General features: G+C 36.4%; 1 protein-coding gene across 1 annotated transcript in view; it reads left to right on the forward strand.

Annotated features, from left to right (window-relative positions):
- Kif4a (kinesin family member 4A) overlaps positions 1–27,698 on the forward strand; it is a 144,183-nt gene that overhangs the window by 61,570 nt on the left and 54,915 nt on the right. Inside the window, exons 8-11 of the mRNA XM_004648026.2 lie at positions 4,782–4,898; positions 6,766–6,941; positions 11,470–11,531; positions 25,118–25,250. Of these exons, the coding sequence (XP_004648083.1) occupies positions 4,782–4,898; positions 6,766–6,941; positions 11,470–11,531; positions 25,118–25,250 (488 nt within the window). The remainder of the gene's footprint in view (positions 1–4,781; positions 4,899–6,765; positions 6,942–11,469; positions 11,532–25,117; positions 25,251–27,698) is intronic.

Below are 27,698 nucleotides of genomic sequence, written 5' to 3' on the forward strand. Positions count from 1 at the left end.
TGAACTTCAGCCTACATTTGTATTTGAAAATTATCAGATTGAAATATAAGAATTTGGCTATTTTAAAATTATCATTTTATGTAAGAAAATACTTCTTTTAAAATTTTTTAATCTTTCATTTATTTGTTTTGGTACAGGATCTTGCTATGCAATTCAGGCTCATAGTAATCCTCTTGTCTCAGCCTCCCCAGCTTGAACCCAGGTCCTTGCACTTGTCAGGCAGGAGCTTAGACTGCGGAGCTATCTCCCCAACTCTAGGAAAATATACTTCTGCCGAGTACTTTATAGCTCCTCAAGTTAGATTTAGGAATAACGGCATTGGTCTTGACTGAGTTGAGATTCTTTTGGGGGAACTTATTCCACATATAAAAATAATTTCTTTGATCGGTCTTCTAATGTGAAAATTTTAGTTTGTATTGAATTCCCTTATACTTATTCAGTAAACACTGAGTTTTTAGTGTATGGTAGATTCTTTACTCTAAAGTAATTCCACCTGTTAGAACTATGTTATCCTCTTACAATTGCTTGTTTGCTTTTAGAACATTAACAACCAGGTTATTTTCTTGGCTATTAGTCTCTACGTCACCTTTTCTTTGTAAATTTTCATGCCCTTTTAGGGAGCTACATATAGCTTTCAGTACTACTTTGCCACAATTTTTATTTCATACATTCCATTTATTTTATTTTGAGACGAAATCTAACCAAGTCATCAAGTTGCCCCAGCTAGATTCAAACTTGGCAGTTCTCCTGTCTCAGCCTCGTGAATAGTTAGGATTCCAGACTTTGCACCACCATGCCAGCTATAATTATATTTCTTGAAAGCTTTCTCTGCTTTTGCAATTTTTTTTTTAGATTTTTTTTGGCCTTAGGATCTTTACTATTTTTTTTTTTTCATCTGAAGTTTGAAGATTGTTTTCTTAAAGTCTAGAGTACTGAAGTTCATGTTCCTTGTTCCCTTACAACTAGGTTTCCATTATTTTAATCCTGTACTCATTTATTACTTATGTGTCACCTTGAAAGCCAAACATTCCTTTTTCACTTACAGTATTCTTTGGTTGAAGAAATTGCTATCCAAGCAGATAAGGGATTTATCAGGTGCTTAGCTTTCACCTTCATAAGACTTAGAAAATATCCAAATTACTCAAAATTTGCCACTCTGTTAATAATAATTTCCATGTAGGACTGAGTATGTGGCTTAGCCAGAGTGTCTGCCTAGCATGTGTAAGGCTTTTGTTTCATTCTCCAGCACGGAGTGCATAAATATATAACATGCAGATAGCACATTTGATTTTTATCGCAGTCCTATGAAAATAGATTTTGCCATTATTCTGTTGGATTTTAAAAGTTTCATTTGCTTGTCCAACATCACACATATGGTTAAGTGCCAAAAGCAGCCTTTGAACTAAGATTCTGTTCCCTAATCCATATACCATTATACACTGTCAGTTGTTGCCTTTGGAACTTGTGTGATCCATTTCAGTAACAGGTCATTCCCTTTCTCTCTGACCAGGCATACCGTATATATATTATTATAATTTTTTCACCCTAATTCACTTAACCATTCTAGCAACCTTAGGCTCATACATATTTTCTTCACATACAAAGCAAAGCCTCTCATCTGTGGCACTACTGACATTTTGCGTCAAATAATTGGTTGGAAGGGAGCTACCCTGTGCATTACAGGACATTTAGCAGTGCCCTTGGCTGCTCACTAGCTGCCAATACCGCATGTTTTGCCATCAAGTTGTGACAACCAGATGTCTCTAGATATTGTCAAATGTTCCCTAGAAAGCAAAATTGCCCCTGGTTGAGAGCCAGAGGCATGTAGAGCTTCCCTCCAATCTAGCTTTTCTCTCTTGCTACAAATGTATCTCTTTTCCAGTTGTGAAATCCATTGTAATGTGTCTCCATGGTAGCTTTGAAGTTGTATTTCCCTTTTCATGTGAAAACCTGTCCTTTCTTTGTTGCCATGTTGAACAAATACCCAATGGAATGGAAAGTATTCTTGACTCTCCTTGCTCTATCAATTTTAAAGTGAAAAGAGCCGGTCATATTATTTTTATAGGCATTTTACTCTGTTACCATCCTTGATCAGAAATTTTAAGTCTCTACAGGCATTTTTTATTTTTGTCAAGAATTTATCATTCTAATGACTTAACGGAAAGCAAATCCTATTTCATGATGATTTCTTTCTAGTGAGTTATCGACATCCCTGAGGTCCTTTGTATTACAAAGCCTCAACTCTGATTTTGAAGAAGAAAAATGTAGTAGTGCCTACTTTATCCATAAGTCTGTGATCTTTGTATCTATTGATGGCAAGCCTTTTAGAGCGTTCGCTGATATAAACAACCCTCCTTGGCACGTGTGCCATACATTTGTCACTACTTGCTTAGACCATACAAGCCATTGATTCTTTTCAGGATTCACCTGGAAATTTGTTGTGTTTTTATGTAAAATTATAGATAGGAGTTTTGTTCCGCATCTTTGAAAAAATACCACCAATCTCTTTGTTTTATCAAGATAGGATTTGGGCCAATAAGGTGGCACAATGTTCTGTTAGGCTAAAAAAGGAAAGGAAAGAAATAATATAAGGATTACTATAGGTATTGGTAAGCAAATTTGATGAATCTCAACAGGTTCTTTTTCCTGGGCGGGATAAATAACTCTGCAAAATAATATCTCCTCCAATTGGCTAAAAAAGGAAAAGAGAGGCCGGGGAGATGGCTCAGTAGAATAAGCGCTTGCCTGTCAAGCGCCAAGGGCCTGAGTTCAATCCCCAGTTCTGCAAAAAAAGGAAAAGAAAGGGATGGCTGCTTAAGGAAATTGTTTTTGTTTTAGATTGGTAAGATTTAAGCTTGTGTGTAGGCTGAAAACAAAGAATTTGTGAAGAGAATTTAAATTTAAGATCTAAAAGGGAGGAGGAAAGATCAGAGGATCCAGAGTCCCAGAAAAAAAGAAGGGAAAAGAAACATGGGCAGAGGCGTAAATGATGGGGCCTTGAGAATAATGGCAGCTGTTTCTTCTGAAGTAAGGGAAAGGAGAAAGGAACGAGTAACAGCAAAGTAATGCATGTGAGGTGAGAAGGACAATTAGGATGCACTGGGGGAAAACTTTAATTTCCGTAAAGTATGTGATGAAATCATCTACTAATAGAGAATGGAGGTACATTTACAGTCTTGAAAATGATTAGTATTTAAAATAGCTGACATGATAAGTTAGATTCAATTGATCAAATAAGGATGAAGAAAGGATTGATTACCCAAAAGCAGGAGTCCAGTAAGTGTTTGGGAAAACAAAACTGAAATGATCAGATATGGGGTTTGGCAGAAATGGTTTGACTCCTGAGAGAGACTGATCTGAGAGTATTAAAAATCAGTAAATTGATAGTCATATTTATAAGGGTGAAGAACAGGACCCATGAAAGATGCCATTAGAAAGGAAATTGGAGTTGTGATCTTATAAATCTACTTGTTTCAAATTATAAGGGCGTTTAAAGTATGGCTGAATAAGCAAAATGTAGAATAGAAGTAACAAAAAGATACCTTTTTTTCTTATTCCATTTCTGCTACTTTAAAAAAATTCTTCAGGTTGGATAATTTGCAAACAGTAGAAATCCATTTCTCAATTCTGGAAGCTTAGAAGTCCAAGGTCACAACACTAACAGAATTGGTATCTGGTGAGGACAACTTCTCAATGTGTCCTTAAAAAGAGTAGGTAGGGAAAAAAGAAATGAGTGTTGTCCTCACACGACAGAAGGAAATAAAGACCAAGCTAGTTTCCTTTAGCCCTTTTAAAAGGTATTAAGCCCACCTATCAAGGCAGAAACTTCAGGACCTAATCACTTCTAAAGGTCTTACCTCCTAATACTGTTGCACTAGAGATGAAATTTCAATATGAATCAGGGAAAAGGATGCATACATTCAACTATAGCATCATTATTTATCATTTAATATTGTTTTATATATAGTATCTTAATTCCCACGATAACCCAATATGGTGGTTATATTTGCCTTGTTTTATGTGGCACTTGCCAAAGATCTATGTCTAGTCATTGACAGAACTAGGATTAGAACCTAGGGCTAACTCCAAAACCCATGCATTTAAACAGTCGACTACATAGCCTGTCCACAATAAACGTAATAATGGGAAGTTGGATATTTTAGAAGGACCTCAGAGGTTATCAAATGTTTGAAAAGCAAGCCTTAAATAAGGTGGAAAATAATTTTTATTCTTTTTGAAGCAATAAGAGGAAAGCTATTCCAGTGGGCATAAGCAAGAACATAGGACTTGACTGAAATCCTGAGATGGAATATCAGACCTATCACTTACTAGCTGTTTAACCTGAGGCAAACCATTTAACCTCTGATCTAGTTTCCTTACCTGTAAAATCAAAATAATAGTAAGAATAATGATAGTAGGATTGTAAAAAATATCTATTCATCCAACTTCACAGTATTTAAGGATTATGATAAGTGATGTAAAAAATAAATATCTATACAGATGGTTGTTGTCATAGTGACAGTTTTCTGTCTGCTGTTTCCATGGAAAGGGCAAGAAGGGACAATGGACTATTATGCAAATCTAGCACTTGGACCTTTGTCCTTTGAAATAAAAGAATGTTTATTCTCTGAAAAGAATAAAGGGGATTAAGAAGGTTCCTTAGGTTTAATGGTAATTATATCTATGGGATCTTCATTTCTTTCCTTTTTCAGAAGAAATATAGATACATGTTAGATGCTTTACCAAGCAATTTACCAATCACTTTCCTGTTCTGCTACTAGGTATTAATATTAATCGAGGCCTCCTATGCTTGGGAAATGTCATCAGTGCTCTTGGAGATGAAAAAAAAGGTAGCTTTGTGCCCTACAGAGATTCCAAATTGACTCGACTACTTCAAGGTAAGCCCAGAGTGCCCCTAAAGAAAGAGTAACTTGGAATGATAGTGCTAAGAAAGCAAGGGTGAAACTGGTAAAAGAAAAAACCCTACCTATTTGAGCTATCACATACACAGCTTATCTAATTGATAGAGACAGCGAGAGAGCTATTGATTTTCAGGTTTCTAAGATAATGAAAATATGTCTTCATATATGGCTTTGAGAGCCAAGAAATCTAGAGTACCAACTGTACTTAGTACTTTGCACCTGAAAATGAACTTGATTACTGTTTAATAGTGTTGCTAAGCAGAATTCTCTAGACAGCTATAAGTCTACCAAGAGGGGGCATCCTAAGAACGTTTAATCTCAATAGTAGCTTTACTTAACTTGCCTCAGCCTCCTCCCAATTGTTTTAACCTGCTTAACTACTGAAATCATAGTTTCTCTTGGCAGTAAGGACACATGAAATAGGAGTTTAAATGTTATATCTCTTTACACATCTGAAACTAAAATCAAAATGGATCAATGTTCTAAATGTTAAAACAGAAACAATCTGCTAAAAAGTAAAACAGGCATAGGAATAGACAAGGACTTTCTGAATAGAACCCCAGGTTGTACAACCCCCCCACAAGAATCAACAAATGAGATCATATCTAATTTAAAAACTGAATAATGTGGAAACAACCAATAAAGTGAGGAGATAACCTACAGAATGGGAAAATATCTTTGCCAGTTATCACACAGAGGAATTATATCTACCACATATAAAGAACTCAAAATATCAGATACCCAGAATAAAAGATCCCTTAAAAAATGGGCTTCTGAAATGGATAGACATTTCTCAGAAGAAGTACAAATGGCCAGTGCATGAAAAAATGTTCATCTCTGGCTATTAGAGAAAAGCAAATTAAAACAACATTGAGATTTACTCCAGAAAGAACTGATATCATCGAGGAATCAAATAATAGCAAATGCTAGGGAGGCTGCAGGGAAAAAGGGATCCTTCTATATTATTGGTGGCAATGTAAAATAGTATAACAAAGATGAACAGTCCTCAAAAAACTGAAAATAAAAATTCCATTCAATTCAGATACTCTCCTCCTAGGTATCTTTTAAAAGTTATTATTATTATTATTATTGTTGTTGTTGTTGTTGTTGTTGTTTGAAGGAGGAGAGGTTTGTTTTGGTTCATAGTTTTAGTCCATGGTCAGCTGCTCCGAGATCAAAACTCCTCCTAGGTATCTCCCTGAAAGAGTTAAAAACGTATTACAGAGGTACATGCATATCCACGTTTATAGTAGCATATTTCTTAGTAGCTAAGTCTTGGTAGCAGCCTATAATTCCATGACAGATGAATGGATAAAGAAAATGTATCCTTTATGCACAGTAGAGTATTACTTTGCCATGAAGAAGGATAAACATTGAGTCATTTGTAGGAAAATAGTTGCACCTTAAGATCATAATGTTAAGTGAAATAAATCTGACAGACAAGCCTAAAAATTGCCTGGTTTCTCTTACATTAGAAACCCAAAAAATACACAAAGAACAAAAGAAAAGATAGATAATAGGTCATAAGGGGACAGATGTTTTGCAAAAGAGGAGGGGCCAAGAGATGGAAGGAGTGGGGAGGGTACGAAAGAAGAAAAAAACAAAAAACACTTAAGGTTTTTTTATGTACATTTATTAACTCCTAAAAGGGATGTAGTCATTTTATGCTGCAAGCGTGTACTAACAAAAAATTAAAATTCAAAAAAGAAGAAAACAGTATAATAGGAAATTTGTATTTTCTCTTTTATCTCTTGAGTTTGAAGTTACTAATTGAAGTGAACAGCTTGTGTGTGTATCCTGCTTGATTTCATTTTATCCATTGTTCTTTATTGTTATTTTTCAGATTCTCTAGGAGGCAATAGCCATACTCTTATGATAGCCTGTGTAAGTCCTGCTGATTCCAACCTAGAGGAAACATTAAATACTCTTCGCTATGCTGACAGAGCAAGAAAAATCAAGAACAAGCCTGTTATTAATTTTGATCCCCAGACAGCTGAACTTAATCATCTTAAGCAACAGGTATAAAGGAGTTAGATTTTTATGGGAAAAGTTACAAGTATGTGAGGGGAATGCTAGAGCTTCTGTTTCTCAGTTTTTTCCCTGTCAGAAATTTTGAGATGTTCCTTAAGCATTGTTACATTATCTCTTAAAGTAAATCCTATTAATGTGTTGCGATTGGAAGTGGTATTGGATGTTTTACTGATAAAAAGTAAACAGTGAGAGATGAAGCAAAAGAGGTAAGTGGAGGCCAGATCCTAAAGTTTCTTACCTGACCTATTAACGAATTTGCAGCACAACTGGAAGGTATTGAGAACCTTGGAAAGGTTTTTTTTTTTCAGAACCGGGAATTGAACTCAGGCCTTGCGCTTGCTAAGCAAGCACTTATTCTATTGAGCTATCTCCCTGGCCCATTGGAAAGGTTTTTAATTAAGAGAGTGATTAAGAAATGTGTGTTTTAAGGAGATCACACTGCAGCACATTTAGAGAAAGCAGAGACAAGGTAGAGGTAGCCAGAAGTAGGAAAAGGAATTAGGCTGTTACAGTAACCCAGGTGAGAATGACAGTGAATGAACTGAAAGAGAAGGGGACAAATTAGAGGAAAAATCAAGAAGAAAGTAGAATGGGTCTGATTTACTTAATAACAGATTGGCAGTAAGAAAAGAAAGGTGGGGAGAGACTAGGTTGGTTCCAACTTTCTTGAAATACAGAAGAAAAACTAGGGTCAGGTAGAAAAATAGAAATAAGTACAGTTTGGGCATGTCAGAGGAAATGTTGAAACAGCTGGCTGCCTGGGTGTGATACAGAGATGTGAGCTGCAAACAGGTTTAAGAGTCATCAGCATTTCGATGGTATCAGAAGTTATGGAGTTGATGAGCTCAAAAGAGTGCCTGGCACAGTACAAGTACTCACTAAGTATTTGCTGAGTGAGCGAATAAAGAAGAGAGAAAAATCAGAATGCTACAGAATAGCAGCACTCAAGGAATGGGGAAAGGAAAGAAGACAAGAGAGACCTACAAAGAGTAGAAAGAAAGGAACCCATGGTGTAATGGCGAAAGAAGCTTTGTCCAAAACATACGTTTACAAAGACATGAAAAATAAGGGTTGAAAAGTACCCATTGACTTACATCAACAAGGAGGCCCACTATTATTATGGACTACTGGACTATATTGGATTATTTTGCTGAATTCACGTACCTATAATATTTAAATGGCAACGAAATACCCATCTCTGACAAAACTAAACAAAAAAAGGGAATGTAAATGAAGGACCATCTGGTATCTGTATATACAAAATAGTTAGGAAAGATATACAGCTACTTTCTCTTAGTTCATTGAGAAGAAAGATTTGTACTAATAGTGTTTGGACAGGATATCATGTCTGCATCTTGTACTATAAATAACCACTACGAAGACAACAATATACAATGTATTAATTATTGAAACTGTCCTATTAATTGGTTAAAAAAAACAAGAGAACAAAAATAAGGAGGTTATTGGGGACCTTGGTAGGAAGGTCAAGGCAATGGAAAGAATAGGTTTCCACAGAAAAACTAGATGGAATGGTGTAAGATAAAGTACAGGAAGCTAGTGGTCTCTTATTTCAAGAAAGCAAGGTAGAAATAGGCAATAAACAAGTAATGAAGGCTTAAGGGGTATATATCTGTTTTTAAAATGAGGGAGATACTTGAACAAGTAGAAGAGCTACTTGGGAAAGACAAATTGAGAACAGAGACTCAGTGAAAGTCTTCTAAGTGTGAGTACTGTAATCAGATAATAAGGTAGAAGGCTTAAAATCACTGAACAGAAATGGAAAGTGTAGCTAGCTTGGACCATAAATTTGTGTTGATGTTAATATGACTGTCTTTGGTACAACTCAGTTGCCCTGGTAGAGGAGCTGAGAAGGAGGAGTTGCTCTGATGCAGGTTTAAAGGGGTGTCATGGTTTCTTGCCTTCCAGAGAATGTCACTCTGCCCATAGGATATCAAGTGTTTCCTGAGTATCTGGTCCACACTCCCTCTCTAGCTTTCCTCCTTAGCAGTAGCTTCTATTCAATTAATCTTTTTCCTTTTCCTTCTTCTTTTCTGTTCTTCTAAGGAGACATTGTAGAGAATATAAGCACTATACTTGCCCATGGTATTGCTGTATGCAGTTCTGTCCCTTTATGTTTATTTGTACTGCCAAAATGCTCCTTTCTATTCACTTATTTGATCATTCATTCCAATGTAAATATTTATTGAATAATATGTGCCAGATATTATGCTGGGCGGCATTATTGAACAATGCAGCATTTGCTGCCTTCGTGGAGCTTATTGCTTAGCTTGAGGCACAAACAAGATAGTGTGCTGTAAGAGTATAGAACAGCATCATATGTTATATACTTGGTTGGTCTTGGATGACTTCTCTGAGGTAGCAACATTTGACCTAAGATCTGAGGGATTAAGAAAAATAAAGAGTGGAGAAAAGAAAGGAAAATTCTATCGAGAGGAAACAGCATGAGTAGCAGAGTAAACGGTCCAGATTCACTTCCTGCCTCTACAGCTCACTAGCTGTATACTTTGGGCAAGGTGTGTGTTTTTGCTTTAGTTTTCCTATCTGTACAATGCACATAATAATGTTACCTGTTTGATAAGGATTTGTGAAGGTTAAATGAGTTAAGATATGTTAACTTTGAATAAAGGATGTCAGTGCAGCTAGCATGTAGAGAGGAAGAAGTATTCCAGTATGAGACTAGAAGGAAACGAGGCCTGGCCAAGGACTCATGGACCATGTGAAAAATGATTTTTAATGGGGTGGTTTCACTGAGACTTCACATTTTTAAAAAATGGTCTGGCTGCTGTATGGAAATGGATTATAGTGGCACTAGAAGAGTAGGTTTGTCGGGAGCATTTGAAGAGGTACTATAGCAGTCCAAGTGAGAGATACTGCTGGCTTGGACTTAGGATGGCAGCAGTTGTGATAGCACTAATCAGTAAATTAGATAAGGAAATGAGAGCATGATGCCCAGATGTTTTGCTTGTAGAATTGAATATTCACAGACCTGGGGTTTACTGGAAAGGGACCGGGTTTGAGGATAACATAACTGAGTGGAAATATCAGGCAGATATTTAAATCTAAAATTTTAACATTTACAAAGATCTGGGTTTGAGATAAATTCAGGAGTTACCAGCTTGTATGTGGTAATTGAAACAATAGGCAGAGAACAAAGTTTATGAAGAGAGTATAACAAGACAGAATAGAGTAAGGAGACTGACACTGAGTTTTGAGGGATTTGACCATTTAGTGGATAAGTGGGACAAACATGAGCCCAGAGACAGGGATATTCAGCTAAAGAAGGTAGAGGGAAAACCAAGAAAGTATGGTGCCTGACAGGTCAAATGCTGCCAGTCAAATAAAATGAAGATTGAGAATGTGCATTGGTTTTAGTGACATGTAGATCATTGGTGACCTTAGGAAGTTGTTTTAGTGGAATAATGTGGGCAAAAATTAGATTGAAATAGGTAGAGGAATTAGAGGTAAGCAAAATGAAATGGATGGAGGCAATTAGTAGGGGCTTTTCTCTCAAACTTTTACTGGGAACAAGAAAGATAAGGCAATAGAGATAGAAAGTATGGTTGAGAAGGATGCTTTTGTCTTAAAATAGGAGAAACTTGAATATATTTTAATCTCAGTAGGAAGGCTCCTATAGAAAGTTAGAAGGTGAAGATGTGTAACAGAGAAGTCATAACAAATGGAGTAAGATTCATGAGGAAGAAAGAGCGGTGGAGCTTCAGTGCACAGGCGAGGATACTCATCTTAGGGAGCAGAGTGGAGGCTCTGGGAAATACGCTTGCACGCATACTCTGGCTTAAGATCCATATCCACAAACCATACCTTCACTATTTTGAGATGTAATTGATTTGCTTCTCCTCAGAACCCTAAAACAGTTAATTATACCTGACATTTTAATACTGTCATATTTTCTACCATTTCAGCCTTTAGGCTTCTTATTCAACTAGATGCAACCTTAAGAACAGGACCATAGTTTATTTTGTACAACCCTACATCGCCAATTCCAGAACTGTGTTTGATTTTTTAAAAATAGGCATTCAATAATAACTCCTTAAGATGCTTAAATAAAAATGCTTGGTGATCATGATGACACACGCCTATAATCCCAGCACTCTAGGAGCCTGAATCAGGAGGAATCACAAATTTGGCCCCAGCCTGGACAATTTAGTGACTAAGTAAGATCCTATCTCATAATAAAAAATTAAAGAATAGCTAAGGCTGTGGCTCAATGCAGAGGCTCTGAGTTCATCCCCAGGACCACAGAAAAATTAAAAAGGGACAACTCGTCTTCTGAGTGTTGGTTATTCATGCAAAATGCTGACTGTCTTTTTAATCATTGAATCATTAGTGGTGGTGCCTTCTGTAGTACTGGAGATCTACCGCTGATTTCATAGGCATTAAATAAAATTACCCTACTGGTAATTGTAATAATTTTATTGCCAGGGGATAAGTAGCTTTCAGTGATGACTAGCTGATTATTTTTCTTTGTTTCTACCAGGTACAACAGCTACAGGTTTTGTTGCTGCAAGCCCATGGGGGTACCCTGCCTACATCTATAAAGTAAGAGTCATAGATTAATTTTAAATATAATATCTAGTAGTGACTATTTCTCCCAGTAGTTGTTTTCCTCAAATATTCTAAAGTTTCTGATAACAGTGTCAAGGAAAGCATCCTAGCAATCTTGCTGACTAGTTAGGACTTAGCTAGTTCTCTTTGAAATAGTCTGATACAGAAAAGAGCCTTAGAAATTTACTTATTAGAATGTTACTACATGGAAGAGCTGCTGTATCTTCTTCTACCTTTATTTATATTTCTATTCTGCACTGATGCCTAAGTATTTCTTTTATTATGTGGGTTAATGTCCAGTGCTATATGTTTTATTCTTCAAGCTGTTTCTTCATTGTTCATTCAGAGAGCTCCTTCAGCCCTCAGTTCATGTGTGTGTGTGTGTATGTGTGTATTTCACAAGGTATTTAAGCATTTTCACACGATGTTCCAAAATGTATTTTTTTGTGCTCCAGGTCTGGAATTAACCACTTCTCCAAAGAGCCCTGATTTCTTTTATTGAAAAACAGTGATTAGAAACTCAGATCTGGCATGAGTTACCCCCGTTGTTACCAGTGTATCACTGCTTCTAGGCCTTCTCAGTGTGTAGAGCTCAGAAATATCATCCACATTTTTTGTATCTATTTCTGTCTATTACTAGAAACCATGGTTTTAACTATGATCCTATTCTGACACTACAGGGTTCATTTTAGTTTTCTCTCTTTCCTTTTTAATAATTTCTTTTTCTAATAGTAAGAAATCTCACTTGCATTACATGCTCAATTCTAATATATGCATAAAGAAGTTTCAGAATTGCTAACTCATGCCCTAATGAGAAATACATTTATGAACTAGAGTACATTTTTCCAGCCTTTTTTTTTTAACTCGGGATTGAACTCAGGACCTTGTGCTTGCCAGGCAGGCGTTTGTGCCACTGAGTTATATCCCCAACCCTTTAGCTTTTAAACTTAAAGAGTATTGAGGCAGGGTATTTTCCAGTTACTATTTATATTCCATTCTGGGTCACACCCATATCTTGATTAGTTTTAATTGCTTGTTTATATCTTACTTTTATGAAGTATTATAATGAATCCAAGAGTCTTGTTACATAAAAAAATTTTACTCAGAGCAGAGAAATACAAATAAAAAATCCCAGTGGAATGTCCTTTCACATCCATTAGGATGACTGCTGTTAACTAACTAAACCATAAAAATATATCCAGTAACAGAAAACAGCAAGTATTGGTAGGGATGTAAACATATGAAGAAATAGCCCTTATGTACTGTTCTAGGATTGTCAAATGATATCACTACTATAGAAATGGTATGGAGACTCCCAAAAAGTTAAAAATTGTTCTCTGATATAACCCAGTAATAACACTTCTAGGTATTTTTCTAAAAGGTTTGAAAACAAGGTCTTAAAGACATATTTTCATAACCATATTTATAACAGCATTGTTCACATCAGCTACAAAGTAGAAACAACCCAAATGTCCATCAACAAATGCATTGATAAACAAAAGGTGGTTATAGTGAAATCAGCAAGACTATGAATAGGAGGTATCAGACCTCAATTTCCCCACAAAACAATCAAAGGAAAGCTAACTATTTCCTACAAATAAAAATATCTCATTGAAAACACCAAAACATGGAACTAAGTCTGAGACACCTAGCATGCAACTGAACCAAATCTGCATTGAAATTATAGGAGAAACTGTCTCACTTCAACAGTATTGCCTCTCCCTCTTCCAAGTCAGCATAGCAAGATCTCCAGGGCCAAAGTTTCTACAATGGGAAGAGAACCAAGAAGGCAGAAATCCAGCTTCCCTAGTATCCTGAGCAGTTTCCTAGGAATCCAGCTCCATTCTGATCTCACAGGCAACAGAGAATATAGGGGAAACTATAAAACTAAGCCACTTAGAATCAGGTAAACACAAAGCAGGAAATCAGGTCCACAGAGACCAGCATACCGTATTTGATAGTCAGAGTTGGTCCTTGGATAGAGTCAGCAATAATGCTCTATCAGAGGTACCAACCAACTATATACCTTACCCCCAAAAGCAAGCAGATCACTCCAGAAGTAGTAGAAAGTGCTCAACCTGGCTCGAATCCCTACATGGCCGGACTCATGCCTGACTTCAACCCCTCTACCTCAGGGTAGAAAAAGAATCCAGTGGTGGATTTCCACAAGCAAGCACTAGATCTGCCATGTTGGGAACTTAAGCAGTATTCTAGCAGCCTCAGAGTCCACCCACAGACCCCACCCAAGGGGGAACACAACCACTATAGCAAACTTATACAAGAAGCAGGCACTAGTTCTGCCTCGTATGGAATTCAGCATTCTGCTCAGCCTCAAAGTCCATATTCAGATTGTATTGAGGGAAGGAAACAAAGCTGAAAAGTACATTTGCTTCATTCATCCCTATCCACTTCAACCAGGACCTCTCCTGAAACCTTATGCAAATGCTAAATACTAATACCAGTACTTTCTGGCCAGGGAATGTATCCTGTAGTCCAGACAGATCAGAAGCAACAGTATTGCCTGTGCAGTAACTTAGTCTGATAGCAGGGTTCAGTAGTCTTGCTAGATAGTAGAGGCTACCTTACTGGCCAACATATTGAGAGTAAAGGCAGCTGTCTGGTCATGTAGAGAAATGGAAAGTAATTTGTGGCTGTTCAGAGTCATTACCAGGTGGCCCATCCAGAATCACAGTGTAGACTAGTGTGAAGGTCTGTTCCTGTCATAGCATACCTATAAAAGCCAGAAAAGGCAGGTTTTACCCTAAGCAAGGATTACAGAGACTCAAGAAATCATGATACTTCCCAAAGCTCCAACAATGTGTCCTAAAGAAAGTGAGACCTATAAAAAAAGACAGAGTTCGGAGTGACCTTCTTTAAAATGGTTGCTGAACTTCAAGAATATACAGCTGAAAACTTAAGTGAAATTTGCAAAACAATATATGGATACCATAAGAAGTTTGACAAAGAAATAGAAACAAAGGTAAAGCCAAATCAAAATTTAAGAGATGAAAAGTACAATGCCTAAACTGACAAATGCAATAGAAATTTCAATAGCTAGCTTGACAAGTCACTCAAAAAGAGAATATTTGAGATTACCCCATCATGGGTTGGGCATGTATTTCTATGTAAAAAAAAAAGCATTCCTAGCATGTATGAGGCCCTGAGTTCAGTCCCTAAAACTGCACAAAGAACACAAAAGCCTACTAGAATTACGGGATGGCATCCATAAGTGAGACACATCATTCTACAAGACAAGAAAGTGAAAGAGGACCATAAAAATCATGTTTTAAGAAATAATGGAAGCTGGCTCTGGTGCACATGCCCATAATCCTTTTTTTGTTTGTTTGTTTGTTTGTTTGTTTGCAGAACTGGGAATTGAACTCAGGCCCTTGCGCTTGCCAGGCAAGCGCTTATTCTACTGAGCCATCTCCCCAGCCCAGTTCTTTCTTTTAAATTTTGAAACAATGATTTTTTTTTTAATTTATTTATTTATTTTGCGGAACCGGGGAATGAACCAGGCCCTTGTGCTTGCCAAGGCAGGAACATCACAAATTGAAGCCCAGTGTAGGAAATTTAGTGCCTTAGTGAGGCCTCATCTTGAAATAAAAAAGGGTTGGGAATATAGCTCAGTTTGCAGGCTCTGAGTTCAATCTCCAATACCACTGGCTGACTGATTGACTGACTGACTACATGAATGAATGAATGAATGAATGAATGAATGGCACAGTCACACACACACACACACACACACACACACACACACACCCCTGTCCTAGCTACTATAGAGGCTAAACCAAGGATCACATGCTTTAGGCCATCCAGGGCAACTTAGTGAGACCCTATCTCAAAAATAAAATAACAAAAGGTTGTAGCTTAGGACTCAATGGGGTGAATCCTTAGTATCCCCCCCAAAAAAAAATCTAATTCTAGGAAGAGCAGAGAACCACAATAAAATTCAGTTCAAAAAAGGAATTTACCAAGATATATAATAAGCTATGAAAAATCGCAAAGTAAAAATTCTGACAGCAGAGATAAATATATGCCATATAGAGGAGTTCCAATATGAGTTCTGATTGGATTTCTTAGAAGAAAACCTGCAGACAAGGAGACAGAGCGGAATGAAATATTAAAAGTGCTAAAGGAATAAAATTCCTGTTATGACTTATATCTAGATGTACTCCCAAAGCCTCGTGTTCTCATATGTGGTGCTTTTGAGAGTAGCTGGATCATGGGTGTGTGATAGCAGATTAAGAGGTGATGACTGGATTACTCATGATTGGTTTAGCACTGCTCCAGGTATGAATGGGATGGTGGATTTACTGAAGGAGGGAGATCCGCTCTAGGTGTGAGTGGCACCATCCAATAGGTTTGTAGCCTGGATAGAATAAAAGGGAAAACAGAAAGAATGCTGCTATTTCCTGCCTGCCCTGCGACGGACTGTTTGTCCTCTACTTTGGAGCCAGATGACTATGAACTGAAACATCTACAAACTGTAAGCTAGAATAATAAAACTTTTATCCTTTTAACTTGTAGGTGCAAAGTATTTTGTCCTAGCAATGAAAATGTCACTAAGACAACTGCCAACAAAGAATACCTTACCCAAATTAAAAAAAAATATTTACCCAGAAAAGTTATCTCTCAGAAATGAGGGAAAAATAAAAACTTTCCTAAACAAATACCAAGGAATCAAGAAAAAAAAAAGGAACCACTACTAGTCCTACCTTGTAGGAATTGCTAAAAGAAGTTCTTTAAAGTGGAGAAAAGGCTGCTTATTAGTAACATGACACTTACTACAGAGCTGGGGATATAACACAATGATAAGTTGCTTGCCTAGCATGAGCCCAGGAGAGCTTAATCCCCAGTAACACACACACACACCCCAAAGCACAAAACCTAATGCTGTGTAATGCATAACAATATTTAAGATATTATAAAGATATTCTAAAACTTTAATGGCTGTGTGTAAAATAATATCTCTACTGCAAGGGTGAAAAATCAAAATTCATAATTATAGCTGATAAATCATCGAGGGATGCATATTATGAATGATGTAAATTCAAAGATGAAAAACAGAAAACATGGGGAGTAGGAGTAAAAGTGTAGAGTTGCATTAAAGGTAAGCTGTTAGCAGCATTAAATAGACTGTTATAAGCTGTTCTTTGTAAGCCTCATGGTAATCAAAAAGGAAACATTTGTAGGAGATTCATAAAATAAAAAAGGTTCAAACCATACCACTACAGAAAACCATCAAACCATAAAGGAATACAGCAAGAGAAGAAACAACAAATAATAACAAAAGGACCATATGGACCATAGTCCTTATCTTTCATTAATTGCTTTGAATGTAAATGTATTAAATTCTCCAATGAAAATACATAGAATAACTGAATCTCTTTAAACAAAAACAAACAAACAAAAAAACCTCAACTATATCTGCCTAAAAGAGATTTGCTTGTTTCAGAAGGACACTCATATTGAAAATAAAAGATATAAACAGATGAAATCAAATGAAAAGTAGAAATAATTAGGGATACTTATGTCAGGCCAAAAAGACTCAAATCAAAAACTGGAAAAAACCAAAGAAAATCTTACATAATAAATGGGTCAGATTAAGAGAGCATAATTGTATATATAAAGTATGATTTAAAAATACAGTGAATTTAAAAAATGGTCACAGTGAAAGACATTTTGCCATTAATCTCCTGCAAAATAGTAGCCCTGTTGTTAGCCACATGTATCCCTTTTTCTTGCTACTTTCTGAAGCAGTTCTGGAAGTCAACTTTCAAGAATGCCTTTAGTTGTACTGTTGTGGGTGCCTTGAAGTCTTGAATGGAATCAAAATATTTACCTTTTGTGATCATTTTGACTTTGGGAAAGCATCAGAAGTTACACAGTGCCGGATGCAATGAAGAAGGTGGAGAATGGCATGCCATGTTTGCATGAGCCTGCCTTTCCATTGGACATTACTTGACAGCAGTATTTGATCACATCTGGTAAAGATACAAAGGAGGGTTTCTAGTACTGCTTGAGAAAGTGGCAAGAATGATATAATAAGTGTATCTGAAGCAAGGGGGACTATTTTGAGAGGAGTTAATAACAGTATGTCTTACTGTAATAAATTTTTAAATGTGAACATTCACTGTATATTTTGATCACATATAGCTATATTGGAACACAGGAGAACTTAACATTGGAATACTTAAATGTATAAAGGAAAAATTAAAGGATCTGAAGAGAGAGACTAATTTTAATACAATATGATATGTAGTAGAGGACTTTAATATTGCTCGTTCACTGTTGGGCAGAAAACACACAGTAAAGAAGCAGTCTTTCCCTGCTTCCTACTCTGCCGTGGAGCCAGACCCAGCCTGTGGGCCGGCTCACAGATCCAGCGGTTCTTTTGCATGGAGACCTTGGCCAGCAGAAGGAGAGAGGTGGCTGTCCTTGTCTGCCTTTCTGCCAGCAAGGAGAATATTGTTTTCATGGTCATCTGGCTGCACACCCTGCCTGGATCCAGCATGTAGGTTGCAGTGGTTGCCATGAACTCCAGAGCCTAATGAGCCACAGCAAAGGACATTTCCAGGATGAAATCCAAGTCAGAATTGCAAAGAATAGACCATCTTTGAAATCTCTGAAAACTGATAAGATTAGTGAAATCCAAATATAAGCCACTTTAGGGAAAAGTTTCTTATCTTGACTTACCTTCTGATACCTCATCTGAAAAACTGCAGAATGGTATAAAGGATCCAGGAGGGTGAACTGAAAAATGTATCAGCGAAGACATCAGTTATCTTATTTCAAATAAAAAAGAAGCAAAATTTACGCAAGCACTGAGTTGAGTATCTCACCACACCACATCCAGTATCTGTGTATACTGCAGAAATCACTTTACCTCATCCCAGTCATGCTGGAAGTTAAGTCTCCAAACTGTCTTTGTTTTGTTTGGTTTTGTTTTTTAACAGGGGATCAAACTCAGGACCTTGTGATTGCCAGGCAGGTGCTTAAGTCACTGAGCTATATGACCAGTTACAGTCTTTTTTTTTTTTTGTGGTACTGGGGATTGAACTCAGGACCCAGCACTTACTAGGCAAGCACTTATTTTTACTGCGCTATCTCCCTGGGCCCAAGTCTTTTTATCATGTGTTTAAGCAAAGAAAAATTGTTAGTTGAAAAAGCTGTTAAAAAAAACATGGTCTTATTCCTTCAAATAGTATGTTCTGAAATGCCTTATTATGGAGAATAAAAAGTTTTCATATTGATGACATTTGATGCTACATTGAACAAAAGAGTTATTATCTACTCAAGAAATTGAGGGGGAAAGTTGGTATTAGAAAACAAAAAAGAAGGGCCAGCCAGATAGCTCAGTGAACTAAAGAACCTGCTTAGGCAGAACACAGAAGCTGGGTTTGATTCCTGCGTGCCTTGCTGGCCCCGCCTTTGGGGTGCCCTGAGATGGTGATTGATACTGGGCGTGGTTGCCAGTGCCTGTAATTCCAGCGCTTGGGAGGCTGAAAACAGGAGAATCACTATTGAGTCTGATCTACATAGTGAGACCCTGTACACCCTGTACTGAAATACATTTTTAAAAAAAGAGCAGGAAGACTCAAAAAGCCATGTATAGAAATAGGAGATAGGAGTCAACTTTGTAGGCCATTTCAGGTGACTGTATGCCATTTATAAATTATTTTGTTTAGAATCCTGGCCATCCATTTATTGTAGATAAACTGATACTCAAACACAAACTCGGAGTAAACTAAGAATCTGAATAGACAGTGATAAATATGGTAGAGCTCCAGTTTAATTTCAGTTGAAAGAGGAAATTATGAATGTTGCTTATAGAAATATGAAAATCTTGAAACATGTTAGTGACCAACACAAGAACTTTGCACACAGTAGCCAGTTAAGAAGTTGATATTTGTTATAGCTAAGTATTTGATTTTGTGGAATATGAAAAATATATGTTAAAAGGAAAAAAAGAAAATGTAGTGTTGAATCTTTTTCTCCTCTGTCTTCAGATGTCTAGCAAAAGACTAAACCAAAAGAAAAGCAAGAATTGCAACATACTTCTCAAAGAAATTTCAAGGAAATAATGTACATATGATTAAGCAGAATTTCTTGATGAAAAAAATGCTGGAACCTGAACAAAACCTTATGTTCATTTCAGAACCCATTCCTTACCCCTAAAATAAATTGAGATGACTTAATGAGAAAATGACTAATGAATGTCCTATGTTAAATGCAGCCAAAAATAACAAAACAGAATTTTACACAGCTACCTCCATGTAAAAACAGGAATGCATTGTTCACATTTCTAAGCATTAATTATAAATGACAATGACTTAGAAGAACTAAGTGTACGCTATTGTCCATGACACTATGCTTTATCTTTATATCCTACTTTATGCTTTATCCAGCAAAAGTTATGAAGGGAAAGACCTTTCATTCAATATTTGGTCATGATTCTAGCCTGATAACAATAAACAGTTCTAAAGAGCACCTGACGATAAAGGTAAAATGACCATCTTGTCATCCTCCCAAGGACCTCACTGAATGTGACCAAGGCCAGTCTAAACTTCATAGTTAAACCTTGTCTCAAAAAGACAAAAAAAAGACAAATATATATCTATATCTATATATCTATATCTATATCTATATTTATATCTATATCTATATATCTATCCATATCTATATCTATATCTATATCTATCTCACCTTCTGGTAAAATCTACCAAAAAGTTAGAATGCCATCAGCATAAAGTAAAAAAGAAAATCTAGAAATGTTGCCATGTGATGGAATCCACAGATAGATTGCAGACTCTTGTATATACTAAGCAATAAATTGCAAGTATACAGCCAATGGTAAAAGCAAAGTAGCTACATTTACTGAAGATTAGAAAGATATGCTCAGGGAAGATCTATTCTAGCCGAAATGACAAGGGTGGCCTGAGGAAAAAGTAGTTTCGGGTGCAACAAGGAAATGAAAAGCACAGCACAGGGAGCAGATAGGTCAGCCTTTGGGATATAAAGATAGGGATCTTTGTCCAGGTCCCTCTCTTTGGGACTCTAAGTAAGATTGACAGGAATGATTGATAGGGTGCCAAGTCATCTTCAGGTATTCCTAGTGCACAGGACTTTTCCCACATTTCATTCTGATTAGATTACAAACATGAGGTGCAGTCCATACTGATGAACCATTAAGGAAATTCTAGTGGAGCAAAAGGCTACTGAAGGTCAAGCTAGGAAATCTAAGGAGCATGTGCTCTGGCCAGGAGCTTAAGGGATTTCCTAGGTCTTTGTTGTTTATTTTCTGCTTCTCTCAAAACAATGGAAGAAGGATTGGCCCTGGAGTGCTGCCTGAACTCCAGTGGGTGTAGGGAGTGGTCTCCCAGCCCGCACCGTACTACTTGTTCTGTACTGGAAACAAGTGCTGAGTCAGATAACAAAAGAACTGAATTTTTTTTTCTGTGTTATTTTTCTGAATTTCTTGTTCTATAAGAAAAACACCAAATCTGTAGCTTAGCAGTACAGTCTCTACTGGACTAAATGACTAGTAGAAGGAAGTAAGAATTTTTGAGTTTTACAAGCCATATTGAAAACAGTAAGATATGTAATATTTCAGATATTTGGGAAGAGGGCAAATATTTGCTCAAAAATCTGTTATCAGCATTTTTCTCTTCCTCTTCAACTTGTACATTTACTGGCTTTTAATCTTTAAAAATGCATATTTCAAAGGTGCTAAGACATTCTTTCAATTCTTATATATGTATACACTAATTCTTAGGATTTTTGCTGTTTGTAGAGCCAAATTTAAATATTAAAGATGATATTTGTGTGTTTTACAGAATTGAATAGCTGTTATAGAAAATGATAAAATAATCTGAACTCATGTTTTATGTACTTAAAACTGAATAAGGAAACATTGCATTTGACTGACAACTCTGGCCAAATAGACCTAAGTGACATAAAGAAAGAACATTCCATCGAATAATAGAAAGCATTCTTCTCTAGTGCACACAGAACAATTTTCAGGATGAATTGTACATTAGGTCCCAAGACAAGTTGTATCGTATTTAAGAAAACTTAAATACGACAATATATTTTTAGCCACAGTGATATGAAACAAGTCAATAATGAGGAGTTTTATAAAATTCATGAATACACAGAAACTAAATATATGATCCTAAAGACCAGTGGATCAATGAAGAACTTAAAAGAAAAATTTAAAAGACTGGGAGATAGCTCAGTGGCAGAAGCACCTGTCTGGCAAGCACAAGGTTGACAGTTCAATCCCTGGTACAAGATAAAAGAAAAATTTAAAAAATGGAAACAAAAAATACAAAAACTTGTGGGAAGCAGCAATAAGAGCAGAGTTTTTTATTGACAAATGCATAGATCTAAAAAGGTGACAGATCACAAATAAATCTGCTTCAAGGGCAAAAAAGCAGTCTAATCCGTGTTAACAGAAGCAAAGAAAGTCAATTTTCCATATCCGCAGAGGATTTGTTCCAAGATCCATGGTGGAAACAAGATAGTAACAAATCACAAATATGATATTTTTTTCCTATACATACCTACAGTAAAATTTAGCTTATACATTAACCCACTAAAAGAGATTAACAAAAAAAAATAAAAAAAAATAAAAGAGATTAACAACATTAGTATAAAACATAACACTAATAGCAATATACTATAATTATATATACAGTACATAGCAATATACAGTAATAGTTTTTGCTTTGGGGCTATTAATAAGTAAAATAAGGATTATCTGAACACAAGCATTTTGGGAACATGACAGTCAACCTGATAACCAAGATGGATATTAAGTGACTAATAAGTGGGCGGTGCCCAGAGCATGAATTTGATAGAAAAAGGATGATTCATATCCTAGGTAGGACAAAACTGAATAGCACAAGATTTCATTATGCTGCTTAGAATGGCACCCAGTTTAAAACTTATGAATAGTTTATTTCTGGAATTTTCCATTTAATATTTTTAGACAGGTAACTGAAACTTCAGAAAATGAAACTGGATAAGGAGTGACTACTATACTGTTATGGTATACATGTACCAAACATTAATTCAATCTCCATGTATGTGGATTTTTGTTGTTATTAATATTTTGCAATTATAAACATGCAGTAAATTACCTTCTGTGTATATACCGAGTCCACCAAAATAATAAAGAAAACCTTATATAATTATTGTAATACTAAATTTATTGAGATACACAGAACTAGAGAAAACATTCCTAAAATTCATTTGGAACCAGAAGAATCCTAGAATAGCAAAGGCAAATCTGGGCAACAAAGACAAGGCAGGAGGCCTCACAGTCCCTGACTTGAAATTATACTACAAAGCTACTGTGATAAAATCAGCATAAAGACAGACCTGAGTAACAGTGGAACAGATTGGACAATGCAGACACAACTGTAAACACACTCAGACACCTTATCCTTTACAAAGGGGCCAAATACGTTCACTGGGAGAAAAATAGCCTCTTCGTGGTAGTCTTACCAAGAATTCCTTTATTCCTTACTACTCTGAGCTTTTATATCCAGCATTCTCCATATTCTTTTATGATTTAACTGTGAAGTTAGAATAGTAGTTGAAAATATAGACTCTCAAATTAGACATAGAGCTCAAATCCCAGTGTTACCAGAACCCATTAATTTTGTGGCTTTCGCTTATTTAATTGCTTTGTGCCACAGTTTTCCTCAGTTATGATATTGGGGTGGTAATACAACTCACCTCACAGAGCTGTTGTGAGAATTAAATACATCTAAAATCTTATACAGACAGCATTTTTAATAGCAAAGTTGTAGTGTTTAAATATTCAAGCCTTGACCTCAAATTGCAGTGAAGTACTTACTCCTAAGTGCTGAATTTTCCTTGGAAATAAATCAACAGTTGATTAAGTATTATTTTCCTAATGGGAAAAATATTTTTAGGAGAAAAATTATTCAGTTAAAATATCATTACTTTGAAGTTTGTCAGCTTACATGAATGGCATGGAAGTTTTCAGTTGATAGGGAAATAAACAGTATTCTAACACTAAATTTACTAATAGTTTATTTTGTAATCCTTGTTTTAATTGAAAATTCCTTAATAATAGCCTTAGCAAATTCTTAACCAATAACCTGGGATCTTACTGTGTGACCTTGCCATTAACTTCTTGATAAAGAGCAGGGTGAGATCTTCTGTAAGAATTGATAGAAATCTTACAGTGGGTGAGAGGGCATCTACTCTTCCTGAATTCTTTTCTGTCCTTTATTGAGATCAAAAACAACTGCTTCCTGCCCTTTTTGCTCTGTCATATCCTTGACAACTTCATTTTTCCCTTAGGCTTAATCTTCATATTTCTTGTCTCTCTTTAACTAGTCTTGAACATTTCCCCCCAATGGATCAAAAACAACCCCAAACCCTATGTTATCGGTCTCTTTCCTTAGTCTAGAATTGATACCGGTTAATGTGCATACTTTCCAAATGTTCTTGTCTATATGCATGTAGTACTTTAAGCTCATCCGTCCCTTCCAGTCATCTTTGAAGTGGACATTATTGTTGCTGTCACCCAGTCTAAGCAGTTTAGCATCATTGGGCAAATGAACCAGAAGCTGTAGTGTCATCAGTTTTAAGCATTTAGAAGGAAACCCTTACTTACAAAAAATTGTGAAATGTGTTCTCAGTGGCCACTGGTCATCATTTCAACTTTCTGACCTCTTAAATTCTATTTCCGTGACCTTTAAGACAAATGAGAAATGAACTTGTGTTGCGCTGGTTAAATTCCAACCTTGAGCAATGTGATTTTTATCTCCATATCTCCTTCTTCCCTACTTCCTTAATATTTTTTAGTACGTTTGCAGTATATAGTGATTGCATTCATTGTGAAGAACTGGTACATGTGTATAAAACACACATACTTCTTTTTTATGCCCCTACTTCCTTAATCTTTAATGAGGGACTGAGGGTAGGAAGGCAGAGTGAACATGTACTTTATTATTATTTTTTAATGTATTTAGTACAGGATCTCAGGGTCTCACTACACAGATCGGACTCGTAGTGATCTCCTGTTTTTCAGCTTCCGAAGTGCTGGGATTATAGGTGTGTGCCACCACACCCAGTCTCATTCGCCTTTCAGTGCACTCCAGGGGTGGAGGCAGGTGCCAAGGCAGGGCCAGCACAGCAGGCTGGGGATTGAACCCCTGGCCCCTGCATCTGCCTAAGCAGGCTCTTTAATCCACTGAGCTATCTGGCCGGCTCTAGACATGGGCATTAGCTTGTTTATTTCTTGCATATGCAATATAAATAAAAGGATCCCAAACTAAGGACCAAAATAAAAGTTAGTCATTCCTAATATAACCATATCTGTCTCTAAATTATTACCTTTTGCTCAGTATTAAAGTACTTCATGAGTGTGTTTCTTGTTCGTGCAATATGCTAACTGGGAAGATAGACAAGATTGGACTGACTCTTCCTAGACTTTTGAAGTAATTTGATCCTAATCCCACCCAAAAGGTTTGTGGGGTAAGTTTATGTTATCAGTCCTGTAGTTTTCTAAAATGTTACTTTCTTTGTTTTAGTGTGGAACCATCAGAAAATCTACAATCCTTGATGGAGAAGAATCAGTCCCTCGTAGAAGAGAATGAAAAATTAAGTCGTGGTCTAAGTGAGGCAGCTGGTCAAACAGCCCAGATGTTGGAGCGAATCATTTTGGTGAGGCCTCAAAACCAAACCAGCAGCCTGGCCGTTTACTACCTTTAATTTTCAAAATATTTAACATGCTTCTCATTATGTAAGACAAGTTACTTGGAAAGAAATGTGTTTTCCTTGCTGTGTCCTGAAGAGAACCCTGTGTGATAACTACACGAGTGTGTGAGCAACCATAGAGAACTGCACGATAAATGTCTATATACATACCACAGAGGGTCTACCTGAATCCCATTTTAAAAATTTTGTTCTAAATTACCAGAAAGGAAAGAACCAAAAGCCTTTGTTACTGAAAGTCCTGCCTAACTATCCTTAAAACAGGTTGAAGCTCCTTAATGTGAAAAGCCAAAATCAGAAATATTCCAAAATCTAAAACTCTTGAGTGTTGAGTTGGCACTACAGTGGAAAATTTCATAGCTGACCTCGCATGATGGGTCACCGTGAAAATACAGGTGCAATAAAAATATTATATAAAATGAAATTTTTGCTCTGTGTAAGATGTATATGAATTGTAAATTAGTGTTTAGACCTGAGGCTCCTCCCTAAGATATCTCATGAGGTATGCCAATATTTCAAAATTGAAAATCTTGAAACGTGAAGCATGTCTGGTCCCTAGCAGTTGGATAAAGGATATTCATCCTGTACCAAGTAACTGTTCCCTCACAAAGATTTTAGTTCTTCCCTTGCTCTCTTTCCCTAATGTTGCATTTCATATCCTATCCTAATAGCTGCCATGTGAAATATGACAGCTGGGAAATTAATTTTAATTCATTGATTCATTTTCCTTATGGTTAATTTCCAAATAGTAGATCACTATGTGACTGATTATACCAGTTTTTTATTCCTTTCATGCAATAATTCATTCATTTGGAGGAATTAGCATATATATATGTTAATTATATATATACATATATATACATATATTCTTGATAATTTTGTCTGTGTTCCCCCCCCAGAACTCCTCTCTCCCCCTTTTCCCTGGATTTCTTTCCTCATCTATAAAATGTCTGCCTTCCTGCTTATTAACATCACCTTTTTAAATTTATATTCTGAGTGAGAAACCATGTGATATTTAACTTGTGTGTGATTCATTTCAGTGAACACTATGGTCTTAAGATCTATCCATTTTTCTACAAATGACTCAAATTTTTCCTTTATGGCTAAGCAATACTCCACTGTGTATGTATACCACATTTTTTGTCCATTCATTTCTGGATGGACATGCAAGATGTTTCCATAATTTAGCTTTTGAGATTATACCACTCTGACTCCGTCAAAGAGCAACCTTTTAGATCTCAGTGTGCTACCTCTGTCACTAAACTTTTTTCTTTATTCATTTAAATGCTTCTCAATCATTTGTTGCACAATTATTGCTGCAAGCAAAATTGTGTTTCTACCAGAACGTAATTGAACCTCTGTAACTTACATATCTTAGTGTATGGTCTCTAGTCAAAAAAAGGTAAGCTTCTTGAAGTTTTCTCTAAAGGCCGCCAAAGCCTACACCCATTGTATTTTTCATTGCTAGCAGAAGGGTGCGAGTGGAGGCAGGCATGGTAACACACCAGTAGCTCCAGGCTAAGGCAGGGGAACTGCAAGTTCAAGCATAACCTGGACAACCTAGCAAGATCCCATCTCAAAATTAAAGGGATAGTGGGCATTGCTTAGTGTAAGGCTCTGAGTTCAATCTTGAGGGCTTCAAATAAATAAAATACAGCACAACAAACAAGAGTAAAAATGAGATCTGAGAGATTTAATATATAATTTTCTATCTACTGCTGCAGTTTATGCCTTTGAAGTAACTCTAGAAGCCATGTTTCACATGTATGTGAGTATGGCTGATGTGACAGGTAGCACTTACTATTCTAGCCACATACTCACCTGAACTTTGTATGGTTGTTACAGTCGGTGTCCATTAGGCTTATTGTTTGGGATCTTGTCAGAACTTCATGAAAAGCACAACTCTATTCTTCTTTATAAACTTTCTCTTTCCCAAATTGTGTAACATCCAGCGTGTCACAGATTCTGTGATTGAACTGAATGCTGAGAATATTATTTTTCCCAAAACATAGCTGCCTTCTGCCATTTTTCTTTTCACTAACATCAGTCTTGTGCTTTACCCCTTTTCTTGCTGTCTTTTGCTAGATCTAACCTATCATCTCAGACTGTGTAACTTTTTAAACATCAGCTCATATTAAATGTGAAACCCCTTTTATGTTTTAAATGCCCTGATATTGAGGCTAAGGAACAGTGCAGTATAGGAAGCTGTTTCAAGTGACTTTGTTTTCAAACAGCAGGAAGTAACGTTCCAGGAAGTATCGCTTCTTCTCCAGCGGCAAAGTTCTTTACAGAATTAAGGCTTCACACTCCACTCCATAGTCTGAACTTCATGGCAAGCATAAAACCCAGCTGCTGTTCTGATATTTTTAGTGGCTCATGTTGACTTTAGGGCAGATT

Source organism: Octodon degus, unplaced genomic scaffold (assembly GCF_000260255.1).
Source record: "Octodon degus isolate 3935 unplaced genomic scaffold, OctDeg1.0 scaffold00347, whole genome shotgun sequence".
In the NCBI taxonomy this organism is placed as follows: domain Eukaryota; kingdom Metazoa; phylum Chordata; class Mammalia; order Rodentia; family Octodontidae; genus Octodon; species Octodon degus.